This window comes from Chiloscyllium plagiosum, unplaced genomic scaffold (genome assembly GCF_037043375.1).
Source record: "Chiloscyllium plagiosum isolate Xiang-an unplaced genomic scaffold, Cpla_swu_hap1 HiC_scaffold_9, whole genome shotgun sequence".
Classification (NCBI taxonomy): Eukaryota; Metazoa; Chordata; class Chondrichthyes; order Orectolobiformes; family Hemiscylliidae; genus Chiloscyllium; species Chiloscyllium plagiosum.
In genome coordinates, this window is record NW_028270147.1 from 63333466 (window position 1) to 63351656 (window position 18191).

Below are 18191 nucleotides of genomic sequence, written 5' to 3' on the forward strand. Positions count from 1 at the left end.
ATCTCAACAGAATTCCTGTGGTGGATATTTGATGAATTAGCTTGAAGGGTCTAAGGGCAAAGGGGAATGAGGGTGTTGGCAGGCATGAGTTATCATTAAGTTGGCATGGAGCTCTGAGAGGCCAGATTGGTGAATAGAGTATTTGTTGGCATTACATTTGTATAAAGGGTAGGATGGCCATGGTCTTGGGTGGAGAAGATTGGCACAAATTGACTTGGGGATATGAGGGTCAATTAGAGATGGGTGGGGCATGAAATGACAGGGACTCAGAACCTGGGGAGCCAATGGAGGGTGAGAAGGGCAGGGATTAGAGACTTGATATACAAACAAACAACTGGGGTCAAGTCCTGGAGAACTGAAGTGAGTCCTTTGAGCAGCTCACCCCAGTCTTCGGTAGTCTCCCACACACACCTAACAGGGCTGTTTCTGACTCCATTTCTGGGATAAAGCACTTACTTCCTGCAACATCTTCTCTGAATCTCATTCCATTTTGTATAACCCATCTTCTCAAAAACATTCAATTTTAACAAAAGCAAAGATTCATTAAAATGTTCCTTTGCAGGTGCTGTTACCTAATAGTGACTCTTAGCCTGTCTTGCTGGGATGTTGCATCAGTAGACAGAAGGTTCATTGCTTGACGTGTGCTGGGACAATAAATATTTCTAGCTCTGATTGAAGTTGAAATTATACTGATGTAATTACAACCACTTGAGCTAATCCACAAAACAATCTAAGAAAGATTCCACATCAGCATCACAGCATTAGCTTAAAAATATGAGTTAATCAACAGCCATTTCTAGAACTGGTTGTGAAATACCAACCTCCACTGGAAATATTGTACTTGATCCCAAAATCTCCATCAGGTCCTCCAGGATTGTGACTAGCTGTCAGAATTATTCCTCCAATGGCTTTTATTTTTCTGATAATGCAGGATACAGCTGGAGTTGAGAGAATTCCATTTTGTCCAATTACTAAGTGTCCAATCTGTTTTAAAAAAAAGAGATAATTGTGAAAGAGTGAAACTATTTATTTAAAACACCTTAACACTTCTTTGCCTGAAGTGAAATTCATCCTTGTCAAAGCCCGTATGGAAAATAAACACTTTTCTTAACCAGCATTGGCGTCTAGAATTGCACAATTGAATATGGCATGAATTAGTGCAAATGAATTTCCCTCAGATACTGTACCAACAACATGGCTTTTCCCCAAAAGAATCCCTTCCTGATATTTCCAGAACACAATTCATTGGTTACCTGGGGAGGGGAAGGAGGGGCAGAGGGTGAGTTTCCTTACATTTGCAAATTTATTGCAATATACATTGTGTATCTGAGCTGGTAAGGAATCAGATTAAGAGGACGCCAATCTCCTTCCATTTAGAGTGATTTCGTCAAAGACAACAAAATAGTGATGACCTTCAAACCATCAGGAAGCAAATGCAGTAAGAATATAGGCCTAGTGGTAATATTGGTGGATTGTTAATCCAGAGACCCAGGGAACATTCTGGGGAACCAGGTTTGAATTCTGCACAGCAGATGGTGATATGCAAATTCAATAATAAAAAAAATCCAAAATTAAGAGTCTACTGATGACCATGAATCCATTGACAGAAAAAACTCATCTGGTTTACCAATATCCTTTAGGGAAGGAAATTGCCATCCTCTCCTGGTCTGGTCTCCATGTGATTCTAGACCCAAAGCAATATGGTTGACTCATAACTACCCTCTAGATAATTAGGGCTGGGTAATAAATACTGGCCTAGTCAGTGGCACCCTCATCACGTGAATGAATAAAAGAACTAATTAATTTGCATTCACAAATAATTCAATGGCAACTTCTTAAAGACTTACTAAAATGCATCTTTTATAGAATTTATCCATATTGGAAAGAAATATATTTAGCAGAAAATAATGAAGATTTATCTTTCTAAAAAAAGACATATAGAAGGGCTTTACAAGGATTTTATACAGCATTCATCTTTCATAGAAGCCCTACAGTGCAGAAAGAGGTCATTCCGTCCACTAGGTATACACTGACACTCCAAGAACATCCCACCCAGACCCAGACCCCACCCCATCCCTGTATTTTCCATGGCTAATCCACCTAGCCTGCACACCCCTGGACACTACAGAGCATTCTGGCATGGCCAATCCACCTAACCTGCACATCTTTGGGCTACAGGAGAAAACTGGAGCACCCAGCAGAAACAGGGAAAATGTGCAAATTCTATACAGTCACCCAGGGGTGGAATCAAACTTGGGCTCCTGGTGCTGTGAGGCAGCAGTGCTAACCACTGAGCCACCATGCTGCCGGTCTTCTTAGACTTTTTTGGCATTAGTCAAAGTGAGATGGAGTAAATGCATTTTCATCACGTTATAAAAAATATTTTTTTCAGGGCTATTAGTTTATGGTGATTGAGTGAATCCATTTTTTATTGCCCTTTAGAACATTGAGACAGCGAGAAATTAGTTTCTTCTTCCTTCTTGGGAGGGAGATTCAGGGATGCATGTACAGGAGGAAAGGACCTCTGCAAGTTGCTGCTGAGGGATAAAAAAACTCATTTGTTGAGTATGAATCATGAATGGAAGGAAATGATTTGGGCTCCAAGCGAGAGAGTGAGTGAGAGAGTGAGTGAGAGAGATATATAATTCTAGCCTTGAAGATGCAACTAAGAGAATTTTGAAGGAGCATCATGTAGCAGGGGCTGGCAGGAATAATAGAAAAAAGGAAGAAAAGAATTTGAGATGAAGACAAGAGTTGTGCAAGATTATTAATACATTCATGGCAGATCTCCGGTGGTATTGTGCATGCTGACTTGGAAATTCTTTGCTTTTCAACAATGGGAGCGTGTACCGCATTGCACAAAATGAGGTTTAGAGATTTATTGTAATTGACTAAAATTTAGCACATTCTGTCAAATCAACCATTGCTGGTCTCTCTTGAACTGAATGGCTTTTTAGGCTATTTAAGAAGCCATTTAAGAGGCAACCATACTGTTGTGGGTCTGGAATCACACAGATGGACAAAACCAAGTAAGGATAACAGATTTGTTTTTCTAAAAGGCATTAGTGAACCAGATGAGTTTTGATAACCACCAACAATCGTTGGCCACTATTAAACAGACGTTTAATTGCAAATTGGGGAGGCACGGTGGTTCAGTGGTTAGCACTGCTACCTCACAGTGCCAGAGACCCAGGTTTGATTCTAGCCTCGGGCGACTGTGTGTAGAGTTTGCACATTCTCCCAGAGTCTACACGGGTTTTCTCCAGGTGCTCCAGTTTCCTCCCACAGTCCAAAGATGCGCAGTTTAGGTGAATTGGCCATGTTAAATAGGCTGTAGTGTCCACTGATGTATAGGTTAGGTGGATTAGCCACGGGGCATGTAGGGATAGGGCAGGGGAGGTGAATCTGAGTGGCAAGATCTTCAGAGAGTTGATGTGGATTTGTTGGACTGAATGGCCTGTCTCATACTGTAGGTAGGGATTCAAATCATGAGTTCAAATATTACCATCTGCTATTTGGGATTCTAACCCATGTCCCCAGAAAATTAATTTGAGGCTCTGGATTAAGAGTCCAGTTTTCTCAGGAAGCATTTATTTGCCTCAGAAACATACAACATAGGACTTCTAGATTGATGTTTGGGATGAGGAGGCTGTCTTTTCAGGGAAATTAAAGAGAATGGGTTGGTATTCCTCAGAGTTGACGATTAAGAGGTGATCCACTTGAAACAAGAAAATTTTTAGGAGGACTTAATGGTGATGGAAGATTAGACAGAGTGGTCTCTGAATATGGATTAGTCACTTATAGCATTCAAAACCATTTGTATTAGAGAATTCCAAAGAATCATAACCTTGTTTTGTCCTCATCTGAATCCCGAAGGCAAGTACATTCACACGTAGCACCTATAGGTTTTGGAGGGGAATGAGGAAATAAAGGAAAAGGTAGAACGGAAACTGAAATTAGCAGCGATCTTACTGAATGGCAGAACAAGCTCAATGGGCACATGACTTACACCTGTTCTTATGTAAAACCTACAAAAGGGAAATCAAGGTGTAAATGTCATTGGCAAGTAACTAAGTTGCAAATAGGAAGAAAAGGAGTTCGTCTGAATCAAGATCCTGGAAAGACAGTGACTTAAAAGGGGAGAATCTGATTTGTAATATAATTAAAGACCAAGGAAGACAAAGGAAGGGCATACAGGATCGTGAGGACAGACTAATTTAGAACAAAACCGACCAAGGAAGTATCAAGGCAAAGGGAAAGAAAAAAGACTTTTGGGAGTGAATGAGTGTCGATTACACATTTTTTTTTCTTTCATTCTGTGCAGCAGTGATGTGAAAGATTTGAGAAGAGTCTGCTGGATCATCAGAGCATTAACATCCCGGATGAGCTTGAGAAGACATGCAAAAAAAGTGTCCTTACAAAATTGAAAAAAATTATCCTAATGAATCGCATGGAAACCATCAAGGTGCAATCATTCTGCCACGACAGTGCAAGAGCATTAGAAATTTTACACATCATGCATGTGTAATTCAAAGCAAGTTGATGAATATAAAGTAGAAGTATTAGAAAGGAATATACATAGCTGGATGAAAATTAAAGGTAGTCAGAAATATTAAGCAGAACAGAGGGCAGAAGTCTAGTCAACAATGGGAAGGCAATGTGAAATCATTGTATGTCTAGCATCTTGATAGTTCTGGCATCAGTGCAAAGCAAACATGCTTATCTTCACCAGTGAATATCAACAATTTGAAGGGTAATCTCAACCCTAAATCTTTTCTATTTTATTATTATTTATATATCACTGTTGACTTTATCCATTGATGCTTTGACTTATTTTTATAACTCTTTTCTCTGGTTACTATTAATCATTTCATTATATATTCCTTTGAAAAAAAAGTGTCTTGATCATTTACCTTCATTCATTGTGCGTTCTTGAAACATTGAAGGAGCATCAGATGTAAATTCATAAGAGAATGGCATTTCAGGTTAGTGAATCAAGTTACATCACAAATGCTCAATTGTTACCTTGTTATAAGAAGCATATTATTAAACTGGAGACAGTTCTGAAAAGATTTACCAGGACGTTGCCAGAATGGAAGATTTGAGAAATAAAAATAGACGGGAATGACTGGGACTTTTTCACTGGAGCATAGGAGGTTGGGGGGTGAGCTTATTGAGGTTAATAAAATCATAAGGCATAGATAAGATGAATGGTGATTTTTAAGGTTGAGAAGAAAGATTTAAAAAAGGACATGAGGGGCAACTTTTTTTAAGTGGCTTGTGTGTGGAATGAACTGCCAGAGGAAGTGGTGAATGCAGGTACAGTTACAACATTTAAAAGACATTTGGATAGGTTCATGAATAGGAAAGGTTTGGACGGATATATGCCTACACAGGCAGGTGGGATGGGTTTAGTTTGGGAACATGGTCAATGTGGACTGGTTGGCCTGATGGGTCTATTTCCATATTGTATGACTCTCAAAGATATACAACTGACATACAGACTTAAGTATCTTGATACTGGAGGGCACTTCCCATTTTTTTGTCTGGTCAAAATTTATTTTCTTCTTTTGTATTCAAGGTCAATGATAAATATAACATTTAACGTAAAAATTATTTGCTGTCACATCTTCAGAAAGTATTTATAATTCGGCCTCATAACCTTACAGTATTCCTAGAATTTATAATTCATCTCAAATTAGGCAAAACTTTTCCAATGTAGATCTTGATGGCAAGTTTAACAAACTGCTAAATGAGATCCCATGTAAAAAGGTAACGAAGTTTGGAGGAAAACCATACTATTTTTCTTACCTTGGGAACATAAATTAGCTTGTAATCATTAATACAAACAGCAGAGGTAAATGAACGATGCAAAACCAATTTATTCATTAATTCAACATCCATGGGTAAGGTGATTGAATAGCATGTGACAGTGTTCTACCTCTGGGTTCAAATCCCACCTCAGGATTTGATGTCCATGAAGGTTTATCATTACTTTGGTTATCAATTTGTAAATACTCATAATACATCAGTGGAAGACAGTAAGAAGAGAGGGTTTGTGAGTTGTCCAGAACCATGTTATAGCTGCAGCACAACAGCATCCACATGTTAAAAGACTCCACTCATAAGGTCCTACCATGAGAAGTGCTATCCTTACTTCTGTATACTCCCGGCACCTTCCCCTGCAACCGCAAGAAATGCAAAACTTGCGCCCACACCTCCCCCCTTACTTCCCTCCAAGGCCCCAAGGGATCCTTCCATATCCGTCAGAAATTCACCTGCACCTCCACACACATCATTTACTGCATCCGCTGCACCCGATGTGGCCTCCTCTACATTGGGGAGACAGGCCGACTACTTGCGGAACGCTTCAGAGAACACCTCTGGGACACCTGCACCAACCAAACCAACCGCCCCGTGGCTGAACACTTTAACTCCCCCTCCCACTCCGCCAAGGAAATGCAGGTCCTTGGCCTCCTCCATTGCCAGACCATGGCAACACGACGCCTGGAGGAAGAGCGCCTCATCTTCCGCCTAGGAACCCTCCAACCACGAGGGATAAATGCAGATTTCTCCAGCTTTCTCATTTCCCTTCCCCCACCTTTTCTCAGTCCCCACCCTCAGACCCAGCACCGCCTTCTTGACCTGCAATCTTCTTCCCGACCTCTCCGCCCCCTCCTCCTCTCCGGCCTATCACCCTCACCTTAACCTCCTTCCACCTATCGTATTCCCAATGCCCCTCCCCGAAGTCCCTCCTCCCTACCTTTTATCTTAGCCTGCTTGGCACACCCTCCTCATTCCTGAAGAAGGGCTTATGCCCAAAATGTCTATTCTCCTGTTCCTTTGATGCTGCCTGACCTGCTGCGCTTTTCCAGCAACACATTTTTAAGCTCTGATCTCCAGCATCTGCAGTCCTCACTTTCTTCTTCTGTATACTGAGCCCAAGTTGATGGTTTCTCCTGTTAGAAGAAAGTGAGGACTGCAGTTGCTGGAGTCAGAGTTGAAAAGGATGGCGCTGAAAAAACACAGCAGGTCAGGCAGCATCCAAGGAGCAGGAAAATCGACATTTCGGGCAAAGCCTTTCATCAGAAATGCCTGACCTGCCTTGTTTTTCCAGCGCCACCCTTTTCGACTTGGTTTCCTCTGTTAGCTGTAAGAATCTCAAATCAAATGAACCGATTCAGTTTTAAACCAATTCCTGGTTCATCGCATTAAGCTGGAAATAATTGATAATGTTAAGAAATAGCACATGGACCGCTCTGAGGAACATAAAAGGCATAAAGGGAATGTTCAATGTGGCAATAAAAGGGGTTTTTCTTTGCATCTTTTCCTCTATGCCTGCCTGGACATGCATTTGTAATAACTAGTGTCCAAAATAGGAAATTTTTCAAAAATAATGTTTTTATCATTTACGAGCATAAAAAGCTCAAATATAATGAAGCATCTTCCTTAAATTGAAAGAAGATCTTCAAATCTTCAAGATCTTGAAATAAAATCTGACTGCTTTCATTCACGTGTTGTTTCAAGATCCAAAATCAATCCATCACCGAAATAGAACATGTTTCTATGTTTCATAGAATGCAAAGAAAACCTATCTCTTGCTACTGGACTCAGTCAAATCCTATAACCCAGTGTTGTCAACAATCATCAGCTACTGAACATGTGGACTTGAATTTAAACTAACAACTTAAGAACTGACTAAACTGAATTGGCAAATTTAGTTAAAGGATAAGTCACATGCTATGGCAGACAGGAAGATGATATTTACAGAATAGATACAAAATAGATACATTCCAACAAGTAAGAAAAATTCTAAGTGATGGACCTACTATCTTTGATTAACCAGAAATTATATAATATCAAACTAAAAGAAAAAGCATATAATTGTGTGAAGGGAGCTGGCTGTTCAGAAGGACAGAATACAAAAACAGCAAAGAATGACCACCTGATTAATAAAAAGGGAGAACTTATAGAGTTCAAGAGAAAGATAGCCAGAAATATAAAAACAGATAGTAAAAGCTTCGACAACTATTTAAAGAGTTAACAAGGTGAGCATTGAGTCTATAGAAAGTCAGACTAGAGACTTAATAATGGGAAAATAACAAAATGGCAGATTCTTTCAGCAGACATTTTGTATCCATCTTCACTATTGAGGGTACAAGGTAATCCTAGAAGTTGCGATAAGTCAGGAAATGGAAGAGAGAGAGATCATAAGACATAAAAGCAGAAATTAGGTCATTCAGCCCATCAAGTCTGCTCTGCCATTCAATCATGGCTGATAACTTTCTCAACCCCATTCTCCTGCTTTCTTGACCCTTGACAATCAAGAACCAATCTATCTATCTCAGTCTTAAATATACTTAATGACCTGGCCTCCACAGCCTTCTGCGGCAATGAATTCCATAGATTCACCACTCTCTGGCTGAAGACGTTTCTCCTTAACTCCATTCTATAAAGTCTTGCCTTTACTCTAAGGCCAAGCCCTCAGGTCGAAGTCTCTCCTACCAATGGAAACTTCTTCCCAACATCTACTCTGTCCAGGCCTTTCAGTTTTGTGTATGTTTTAATTAAATCCCCCCCTCATCCTTCTACACTCAATTGAGTATAAACCCAGAGACCTCAGATGTTCCTCATATGTTTAGCTTTACATTGCTGGGACCATTCTCATGAACTTCCTCAGAACACACTCCAGGGCCAGTACGTCCTTCCTGAGACATGGGGCACAAACCTGCGTACAATGCTCTAAATGTGGTCTGACCAGAGCCTTATAGAGCCTCAGAAGTACATCCCTGCTTTTATATTCCTCTCAAAATAAATGCCATCACTGGGATGAACTCAGAAAAATCACAACCCTCAGAGAGGTGTTACTGAGCAAATATTTGGAGCTGCAGACTGACAAGTATCCAGGCACAGACTTAAAAGAAGAATTGGCTAGTAAGAAAGTTGCTGACATTTAATTTTCCACAAGTCCCTTGACTAAAGGACAATCCTCTTAAATTAGAATATGGTGAATGTAACTCATTTATTCAAAAAGGGAGACAGAGGCTAATTGGCCTGTAGTTTGCTGCTTATCATTTATCATTGAGAAACTAGTAGAACCTATTATGAAAGTTATAACAGCGCACTTGGATAAATTCAAGTTAAACAGTTAGAGTCAACTTTGTGAAAGAGAAATCATGATTGGCCACTGTACTGTAGTTCCTTGAGGGAGTATGACTTACTGTGAATAAAGGAGAACTGGTGGATGTATTCTACTTAGATTTCCATACAGCATTTTGTAAGGTCTACATCAAAGCTATTGCAAAAATTCAAATCTCATTATGCAAGGGGTAGTATAATGGCATAGATAGAAGATTGACTGACAGGAGGCACAGAGTAGGTGTAAAGAGGTCCTTTTTCTGGTAATAAGTGTAATTCAACAGGATTCAGAGCTGAGAATTTGACTGTTTACAATTTTATATAAATGTCTTGGATGGAGATTTGCTGATGACACAAAGAAAGGTATGAAACTAAATTGTTAAGAGGACAAAAGATTACAAAAACTATTGATGGATTGAGTAGGTAATGATGTGGCAAATAGAGTATCATGTTGGAAAATGTAAAGTTGCCCATTTTGGGAGGAAGAATAAAGAAGTATAATACCCAAATGGTAAAGGATTGCAGAGCTTTGAAATGCAGAGGGATTCTGGTGCCCTAGTTTATATTTTGCAAAATGGTTATCATGCATTAATAGCAAATAATAAGTATAAGGTAACAGAATGTTAAAATATATGATGAGAATTGAATACGAAAGTTGGGAGGTTATATTTCAGTTATACGAGGTACCGGTGGGACCACATCTGGCATACATGTACAATGTAGTCACCTTATTTAAGGAAGGATGTAAGTGCATTGAGGGTAGTTCAGAGAAAGCTTATCAGACTAATACCTGGATTGGGCAGGTTGTCTACTGGAGAAGAGGTAGAACAGGTTAGGCTTGTATCTGCTGTACTTTCAAACAGTAAGAGGCAATATGGTTGAAACATGAAATACAGAGGGGTGTTGACAGCTTAGATGTGGAGAGGATAATTCCTCTTATGAGAGAATTTATGAGTACAGGTCACTGTTTAAAAATCAGTGTTGGCCCTTTAAAACAGAGATTAGTATTTGAAAATCTCACTGAAAAATGTGATGGAAGCAGAGTCCTTGAATATTTTTAGGGCAGGGTTTGGTAGATTATTGTTAAGCAAAGAGTTGAAAGGTTCTCAAAGGTCATTAGGAATATGGGCTTGAGGTTACAATCAGATCAGTCTTGATCTTGTTGAATAGTGGAGCAGCCTTGAGGGCCTGAATAGCCTATTCCTGCTCCGGATTGTTATGTTTATATTTTCACTGTAGCTGGTGTTGTTCCTCACCTAAACTCAGCCTAGTACAACAGCTGCTGAATTGACAAGGCAAATTTTATCAATAATCCAAAGGGTTTCCAAAAATGTCAACTCAGCCAAGACTGACACTCATCCAGCATTAACAATGCACATTTACAATCAGATCTGAATCAAAGGCTGTTCCGTACAGGTTCTCTCTCAGACACACGCAGTTTTAATCTGACCAAATAGAATTGAAGGAACTGCTCCGCTCAGTACACAAATCAAAACATAAGCTGCAGAGTGTGGCGAAATACATTTGGTGCTTTGAAACAATCCGTCCGCCTTTTTAAAGCGTTGTACTCATAGCACGGCGGCAGGCCAGTCATCCATGCACCTGCTCACTGCAACAGCGATCATCTGCCCCTTCCCACATGCCAGACAAAATAAAAAACTTCCCTCTATCAAAAAGGTCAGGAGTGAGGATGTTCGTCAATGATTGGACGGCGTTCAGCATCACTACCGCAGTTACTGCAGCCGAATACCTTCGGCTGAGTCAAAATCCTGCAATTCACTCCCTAACAGAACTACAGGTGCATCTCGGCTGCAATGGCTCAAGGCGGCGGTATAGATATTACACCTTCTCAAAGGCAATAAATATTGGCCCTTGCACATGCTCGCAATCCATAAAACAAAACTTTCCATTGCATTGCACCGTGAGGATATCCACGGACTCTGTATACCTCATTAAACTACACCGTGAAGGCAAGTGTTCCGCTGTACCGGTGGCAACATACCCCATTGGCAGCAGCCATTTGAACTATGATTTCTATGGCAGCATTATTGTAATACCGCCCATCGCCTCCGACCACCACAGTAGATCCCTGGCGATCCCTTAAATCAATGGAACCAAAGATGCACTGAACGAAGTTCTGAAGATATCGCGGCTTGGTTTGAAACACATTGGTTTTCTTCCGGAGCCCGCTGGTGCCCGGTTTCTGAGCATCGTACGGAGCTGTCAGCACAGTCACTACAGGAACAGGACTGCCATCCATATCCAGATACACGCCGGTGATTCATAAAACGCCACCTGAGAAAAACACTGAATGCAAGGGAGATAGATCGACGGCGAAAGTACAGAACTTGTTCTGAAAAGTCTCCGGAGAAATCGGTCAGTGAAGGGCCGGGTGAAGCCTGCCGAGAGATTCAGATGTTCAGGAGCAGAAAAGCAGCGCCCAGAAATAGCTCCCTCGAACAGATACCACACTTTCTGTAATCGAAGAAGCGTTGCCACACTTGTTCCAAAAGATCACTGTCAAGAAGTTAGCACGAAAAAAGAAATAGGCTGCCGTAAATCAGTGGGAAAAAAAGGATAGTTCCACTAATCAGTTGGGAGCGAATTCTCTTCCAGGCTTTCCATTAGACAGAGAGGCTCCCAAGACACAAGTGGCTTCTTTCTGTTGACAGATCGATCTGATGGATGAGGAACTGTGAAAGCACGGAGAGCCAGGGCCAAACGAATAGGGAATCCGAACCATTGGGTATAGTAGCGTGTTCAAATATGTAGCACGAATTTGTACACTGAATGTCTCAACAAAAAGGCAGAGTAAGTGGCGACAGTCCAAATTGCTTCCCTTGTTTGTTGCAGTTTATAATTACCGCGACAAACAGCTACACAAAGACCATGTAGTTTGTAAATATTTAAGAACATGAGTAATTTACATTTCAAATAAACATCTTCCACATCAACATCTAAGTTAGTGGCGTATAAAGCATTTTTTCTGTGTCAGTAAACAGGTAGATTTCCCAATCAGTCCCATTAAGTGCTGACGCCTATTTTTAAACGATAATGGTTTTTCATGCTGCACTGGTCTCCAATCAGTTTCAGGGCTATTTTCGCCTGGATATATAAAATGACTAACTTTTAAATATAACCGTCAGTACAAACATTAAAATAGATGAAACTATTTGATTTTTTTTAAAGAACAACTTCCGACATCACCTGACTAATCTGGTTTGGTAAACAGTGATTGTGCTGTGGATAAGGTTTGATACCAGTGGGTAGAAATCATAGGTTTAATTATTTTTAATATTAGGTGATGAAAAACCTATTCAACACCCATTTCTAGTCTGCTGCCAACATTTCTCCAGCCAGTGATTTTGTTTGTTATTTTGTCTTCTGCACCTCCTGCTTCCAAAGGTTTCAAGGGAAGTTCATTGTTTACAAGATCTATAATACACAGTAATTAGAACACAATTTGCAATGAGATGTTAACCTAGAAATTACTGGTATTCTAATAACTGCAGGTTATACAGTTATGGGAATTTAGCACAGTTATGTAGAATCAGAGGAGACATGTTTCCAGAATCTCCACATCATTTTCCCATCATAAGCTTAGTATTTTGTTGTGGAACATATGGACCACTACCTACGTTCTGCAAGTTTCATGGCATAGCCATACCAAATTCACTTGAATACCCAATGACCGAGACAATTAAAAGATTGTTTGCAATTTAAACCCCTTTCTAGAAGATCTAGAATGTTTGTTTCCACGTGCACAGCCAGCCACTTTAACCCCACTCATTAAAATCAGAGTGTTGCACTTTCCACAGAAACACGTTTTGTGAACTGCAGAACTTTATTGTAACTTCATTCAGTTTTTTGATGTCTTTGAAAGTCCATCACAAAATAGCCTGCCAGCAAAGTTGAAATCCATGGAGTAAAAGAGACACTAGTGGCATGGATAAGAAGTCAGGTTGAACCACGGGAACTAAAAGGTACTTGTAATGGATTTCTTTTTGTATTGAAGGAAGGTATACAATGGTGTTCCCCAGGAGTTGGTATTAGGACCTTTGATTTTCTTGATCTTTTATTTTGTTATGATCGCAGCTGATAGTACTTTGGAAAGTCAAATTCCAGAACGAAATCTGGCTCCACAGATTTTAAAAATGATTTTAGTTAATATGGTTGAGAGTCACTGTAACTACCACACAAGACTCCAGAGCTTCTTTGACAGAAAAAAGTTTATGACAGAAGCAAAGAAATAAGCCAAGCTTTATAAATATTTGAACAGTGTTAGAAAGATCTCAAAACAAAGTTTCAAGCTGTTTCCTGACATTATTCATTACAGCAACCTGGATTATTACCCATCTCAATTGAATCTTCCAATGGGCAGGTAAGTGGTGAAGTACGTTTTGGAAAGGATAAAGAGGGTCAATGTAAACCAAAGGGTATAATTCTAAAGGGAGAGAAGGAAGAGACAGATCTGGGTATATGTGAGTACAAATCATTGAAGGTAGTAGCGAAAGTGAGAACATGATTAAAAAGGTATAGAGGAATCCTATATTTTATAAATAGATTTAGAGAATACAAAAGCTAGGAACCTGAGATCACCCTTAATCTTAATTTGAGTACTGTGACCAAATTTGTCACCAAATTATATGAAGGATATGAACAGGGTGGGAGAAAACCTTACACAAATGTTTTCAGAGAGAAAAGCTTTCAGTTTTGTGAATAGCGAGAGAAGCTGAGGCTGTTCTCTTTTGGGAAAGAATATTAAGAGGAAATTTGATAGCGTATTCAAAAATCATGAGTTAGAGTGGTGTTGATGTGTTACAGTCCATGCAAAGAGCCCAAGTTACCATGGAAACATGTACTTTTTACATAAATGTTGTAGTCTGGAATGACTATGTAGTCAGAGGCTCCAATGTTCCTTTCCATCCCATGGCTGACCAGGAATCTCTCCATTTTACCACCTGTCCCTGCTACGCAATGATATTCAGCCTGGGTTGTTTGGCTGGGTTTAAAAATACCCTTCCAGATAAAATGGATAGAGAGAAATTGGTAAAAGGTATGGAGAATTGAAGACACAGAACACATAAACAAAGACCCAAAGACAAAGTGAGGAAGGAATTTTTAAAACAGCAGTGGCTATGATCTGCACAGCACTGTTTGAGAGAGGGATTTCTAAATGTAATTGAATAAGTAACTAAAGGATAAAATAAGGGCCATGAAGGAAGGACCTGGGGAGTGGGATTTGCTAAATTCTTATCTACATCATTTCATGACTCTAAGTTGTACAGAACAACAGTTCTTACAGTATTAATTACATAAAAGGCTCTCTTTTGGATTGGAGATCTTCCCACTTTCCTTGTACTATAGCCTCACCTCCTAACAATTTGATGTTGATCTACCACACTGAAAATCAAACCTTAAAGATTTAAGCATAAACCTAAATAATGTTGTAAACCAGAAACAAAAACAGAAATTGGTGGAAAAGCTCGGAGAGAAATCAAAGTTAATGTTTCGGGTTGAGTGACCCTTGCTCAGAAGATTAAAGTATGGTCTGGTAGCGTAACTTGTGGGAATCAACCACCAAATTCGGAATACAACAATACTGAACAGTCGCTCAGAAATTGTTTTTTTGAGATGGTAATAGGGAGGCTCAATGAATGTGTTGTATGTTTATTGCAGTCCACATGGATTTTAGCAACGCTTTCCTCAAGGTTCTGCAAGACTGATTAGTCAAAAATTAAAAGCTCATGGAATTTGGATCCAAAATTGACTCAGTGGCAGGAAGCAATGGGTAATGGGTTACAGGTATTTTTACTACTGGCTGAATGTTTCCAACTGAGTTCTGCAAACTGGATCTCTTGCTGTTTCTTAGTTTAAAGTCAATAACTTATATGTAAATGACAGAATTAAAAAGTTTGCCAATGTCAAAAAGTGGCTGTATGGTTTATAGGAAGAAAGGCACCTAGTGTAAAAACAAGCAATGATATGAGAGACCAAAGGTATAATTTTGTATCAATTTATTTTATGTTTCCACATTATCTATTTGAATGATAATTTTGTTTTAGTTAGCTCTTGTATCTCTCAGTGGCATTGTAAACCTCTGTCATGAGCTACTTTCACAGTTGTTAGGGCTCTAAGGATATCTTGTGATACAGTGGTGTGTATCTCTGCCTCCGAGCTAACGGTTCAAGTCCCACCTGCTCCAGAGGTGTGTGATAACATGTCTGAACAGATTAATTAAAAATATCTAGAATAGATATTTTGTTCTTTTAAAATCCACTTATGTACTGTGCATGTTGCTACAGTAAGGATCTCATTTGCATTCTGGAGAAGAACCTTATCTTCATGGCTATCAACAATAAAAGGAACAGAAGTAACTAGTTTGTCGTCATGTCTAGCAATGAGTTTGAAATGCCACAAAGTTCAGATGGACCTGCATGTCTACTTTGGAATCTTCACATCAATTTGCATGGACCTTCCCTGAGCATCAAGGAGGAATAGCAGCCACACAAAGTTATGGTAAATTTTGGGAAGGAAAAAACACAAAACAAAACTTGTGCTCAATTAAGTTTTTTTCAGTTACAAGTTTTTTGTAATTTACCCTCATCCTTTCCAGGCATTTCTCCCATCAAACTTCAACAATGCTAGACTCTATTATCAACAGCCAAAACATGTCCACACTAGTTTACATATACTGGGAACAGGAATATGGCTGAAATAAAACGTGCGCTCTCCAACTACAAATGTTACTCCAACCTTAATAAAATATTATAGTTAAAATATTTTAATTTGCATGGGCAATTCCTAAGCAGATGTTCAAAGCAAAAATCCAGGAATACAACATTGAGTATTCATCTGTTGTATTCAAAACAGTAATCAGGAAGGACTGAGCTGGTTTTTGAGACAGACTGCATTACCTGTTGGTATTGATGCTTAAAACTACACATTTGTTTAAGTCTAAATAGTTGGTGTTACATTATTTGCAAAGCATTTTTATGCTCATATTTAAGCATACAGTCATTAACTCAATCACAAAAAGTTATTTAAACAAATGTAATATCTCAAATTTCCATTGCTGACTTATTTATTTGTTGAAATTGATCATTAACATTGCAGGAAATAGTTATTAAGGCAGAGGGTGAAAATTTAACTTCTTAAAGATCCTTGCAAACACCAGCTTTATTCATTTTTGTTTTGCCAGAGAAGCAATCAGTTTTGTTATGCTTCCCCCCTGTGGATGAGAAGTGAAAGATCAAAACAGAATATCATCTTCCAAAAGCTGCAATTTGGCCAGCTTGCCAGTTCTTTCTGACTCATCCTATTGCATTGTTACCCAGAGGATACTTTTAAGGGCAAAATTCAAACAAATGTTCCCCCTTAAAGTCGCCATCCATCACCCAGACAATGATATAGTTAACCTAACATGACCAAAGCTACAGGAGAAATCAATGCATCAAAACATAAAAGGATCATTCCCAGGATGATATATCACTGTGGATTTGCAGACACACTTAATCTGTACTCAGAATTCTTCAATGAAATAGCAGAAATCATTTGGTCAGAAAGTGACCAACATCAACTCACATCCTAACATTTCATCATGCGGCACAATGATAAAACTGGGAGGATTCAAAAGTTATAATTAATCTATTTTAATACCTTCTCCTCTATCTCACTGCACCGTGTAATTTCTCAGTTACAAAAACAAAGGGTAATTTATTCCTCGAATTAATGTGCAAAACAATGTCTTAAAATGGAGGCTCACTACTTAGTCCCTGACCTTTTCCTACTTGTATAATCCAAACCCAGATTTTAGCTGGCCTGCTGGCAATAAACAAGTAATTACAATATTTTGTAAATCAATCTTCATTTTCTGTGTTATATGCTAATTGTTTATTTTAAGAGATCACAAATGAATTTCAGTAATACTTGTTTATATATTTAGCTTAAAGCTTTGAAGAGTATAAAATTAATAATTCAGAGGAGGGAACTACATTAATATCTCTAAGTTTGCAGATGACACAAATTTGGATGGAACAGTGGACTGAGGAAGATGCAGAGATGCTTCAGTGTGATTTGGATAAGTTAAATGAGTGGGTAAATGCATAGGAGAGGAAGTATAACATGGCTAAAATATGAGGTTATCTAACTTAGAAGCAAAAACATGACAAATTATTATCTGAATGGCGCCAGATTGGGAAGAGAAGGTGCAACTTGTACATTGGTTGCTGAAAGTAAACATTCAGGTGCAGCAAGCGGTATGTTGGCCTTCATAGCAAATGGATTAGAGTACAGGGACAGAGTTGTCTTACTGAAATTGGACATGGCCTGGGTGTAATCTGTGCAGTTTTGGTTTCCTTATGTGTAGAAGGATGTTCTGGCTATGGAAGAAGTGTAGAAGAGGTTTATCAGACTGATTCCTGGGACAGCAGACAAGACATCTATAGTAAAGAGAGATTGGATTGGTCAGGACTATACTCACTGGGGTTTAGAAGAATGAGAGAGCTGGATAGCGTACAGTTACCAATATTTAAAAGACATTTGGACAGTATATGAATAGGAAAGGTTAGAGAAGGTTAGGGGCCGAACACAGGCAAGTGGGACTAGTTTAGTTTCTCCTAGTTTAGTTTAGGAAAGCTGGTCAGCATGAATGATTTGGACCGAAGGATCTGTTTCTGTGCTGTATGTTTCTGAGTCTATAAACTGTTTCTGTTCATAAAAAGAACAAGAGGGCATAGATTTAACACAAAAGAAGCAAGCGTGAGGTGAGGAAAAGTCTGGTTTATTTTTACAATAATTCACACCTCTTCAAAAAAATAGTAACGTATTAGTTAGAGTTGTTAATTAAAATTTTAACAACTGCAGGAGAATAAAGACAGGTGGGACAACCATTGGAAAAACTGTCTGAAAAAAGTCTTTTCACTCTGAGTAGTAAAGGTATGGAATGTAATGCCTGGAAATGTGGAGGCGGCGGGTTTAACTGAGGCATTCAAGGTGGCATTGTTTCAATAAACTTAATGTGCAAGGATATGGGTAAAAGGCACGAGATTGGC

The 18191-nt window shown here is 39.1% G+C and overlaps 1 protein-coding gene across 2 annotated transcripts in view; it reads right to left on the bottom strand.

Moving 5' to 3' along the window:
- pgm1 (phosphoglucomutase 1) overlaps window positions 1-18191 on the bottom strand; it is an 81440-nt gene that overhangs the window by 40240 nt on the left and 23009 nt on the right. The window contains exons 1-2 of one of the 2 annotated variants that reach the window (XM_043699450.2): window positions 11141-12013; window positions 822-984 (exon numbers count right to left, since the gene is read on the bottom strand). In XM_043699450.2, the coding sequence (XP_043555385.1) occupies window positions 822-984; window positions 11141-11398 (421 nt within the window). In that variant the 5' untranslated portion in view covers window positions 11399-12013. Of the gene's footprint in view, window positions 1-821; window positions 985-11140; window positions 12014-18191 lie in introns of those variants that run through there. The other variant, XM_043699451.2, reaches the window with a different exon arrangement.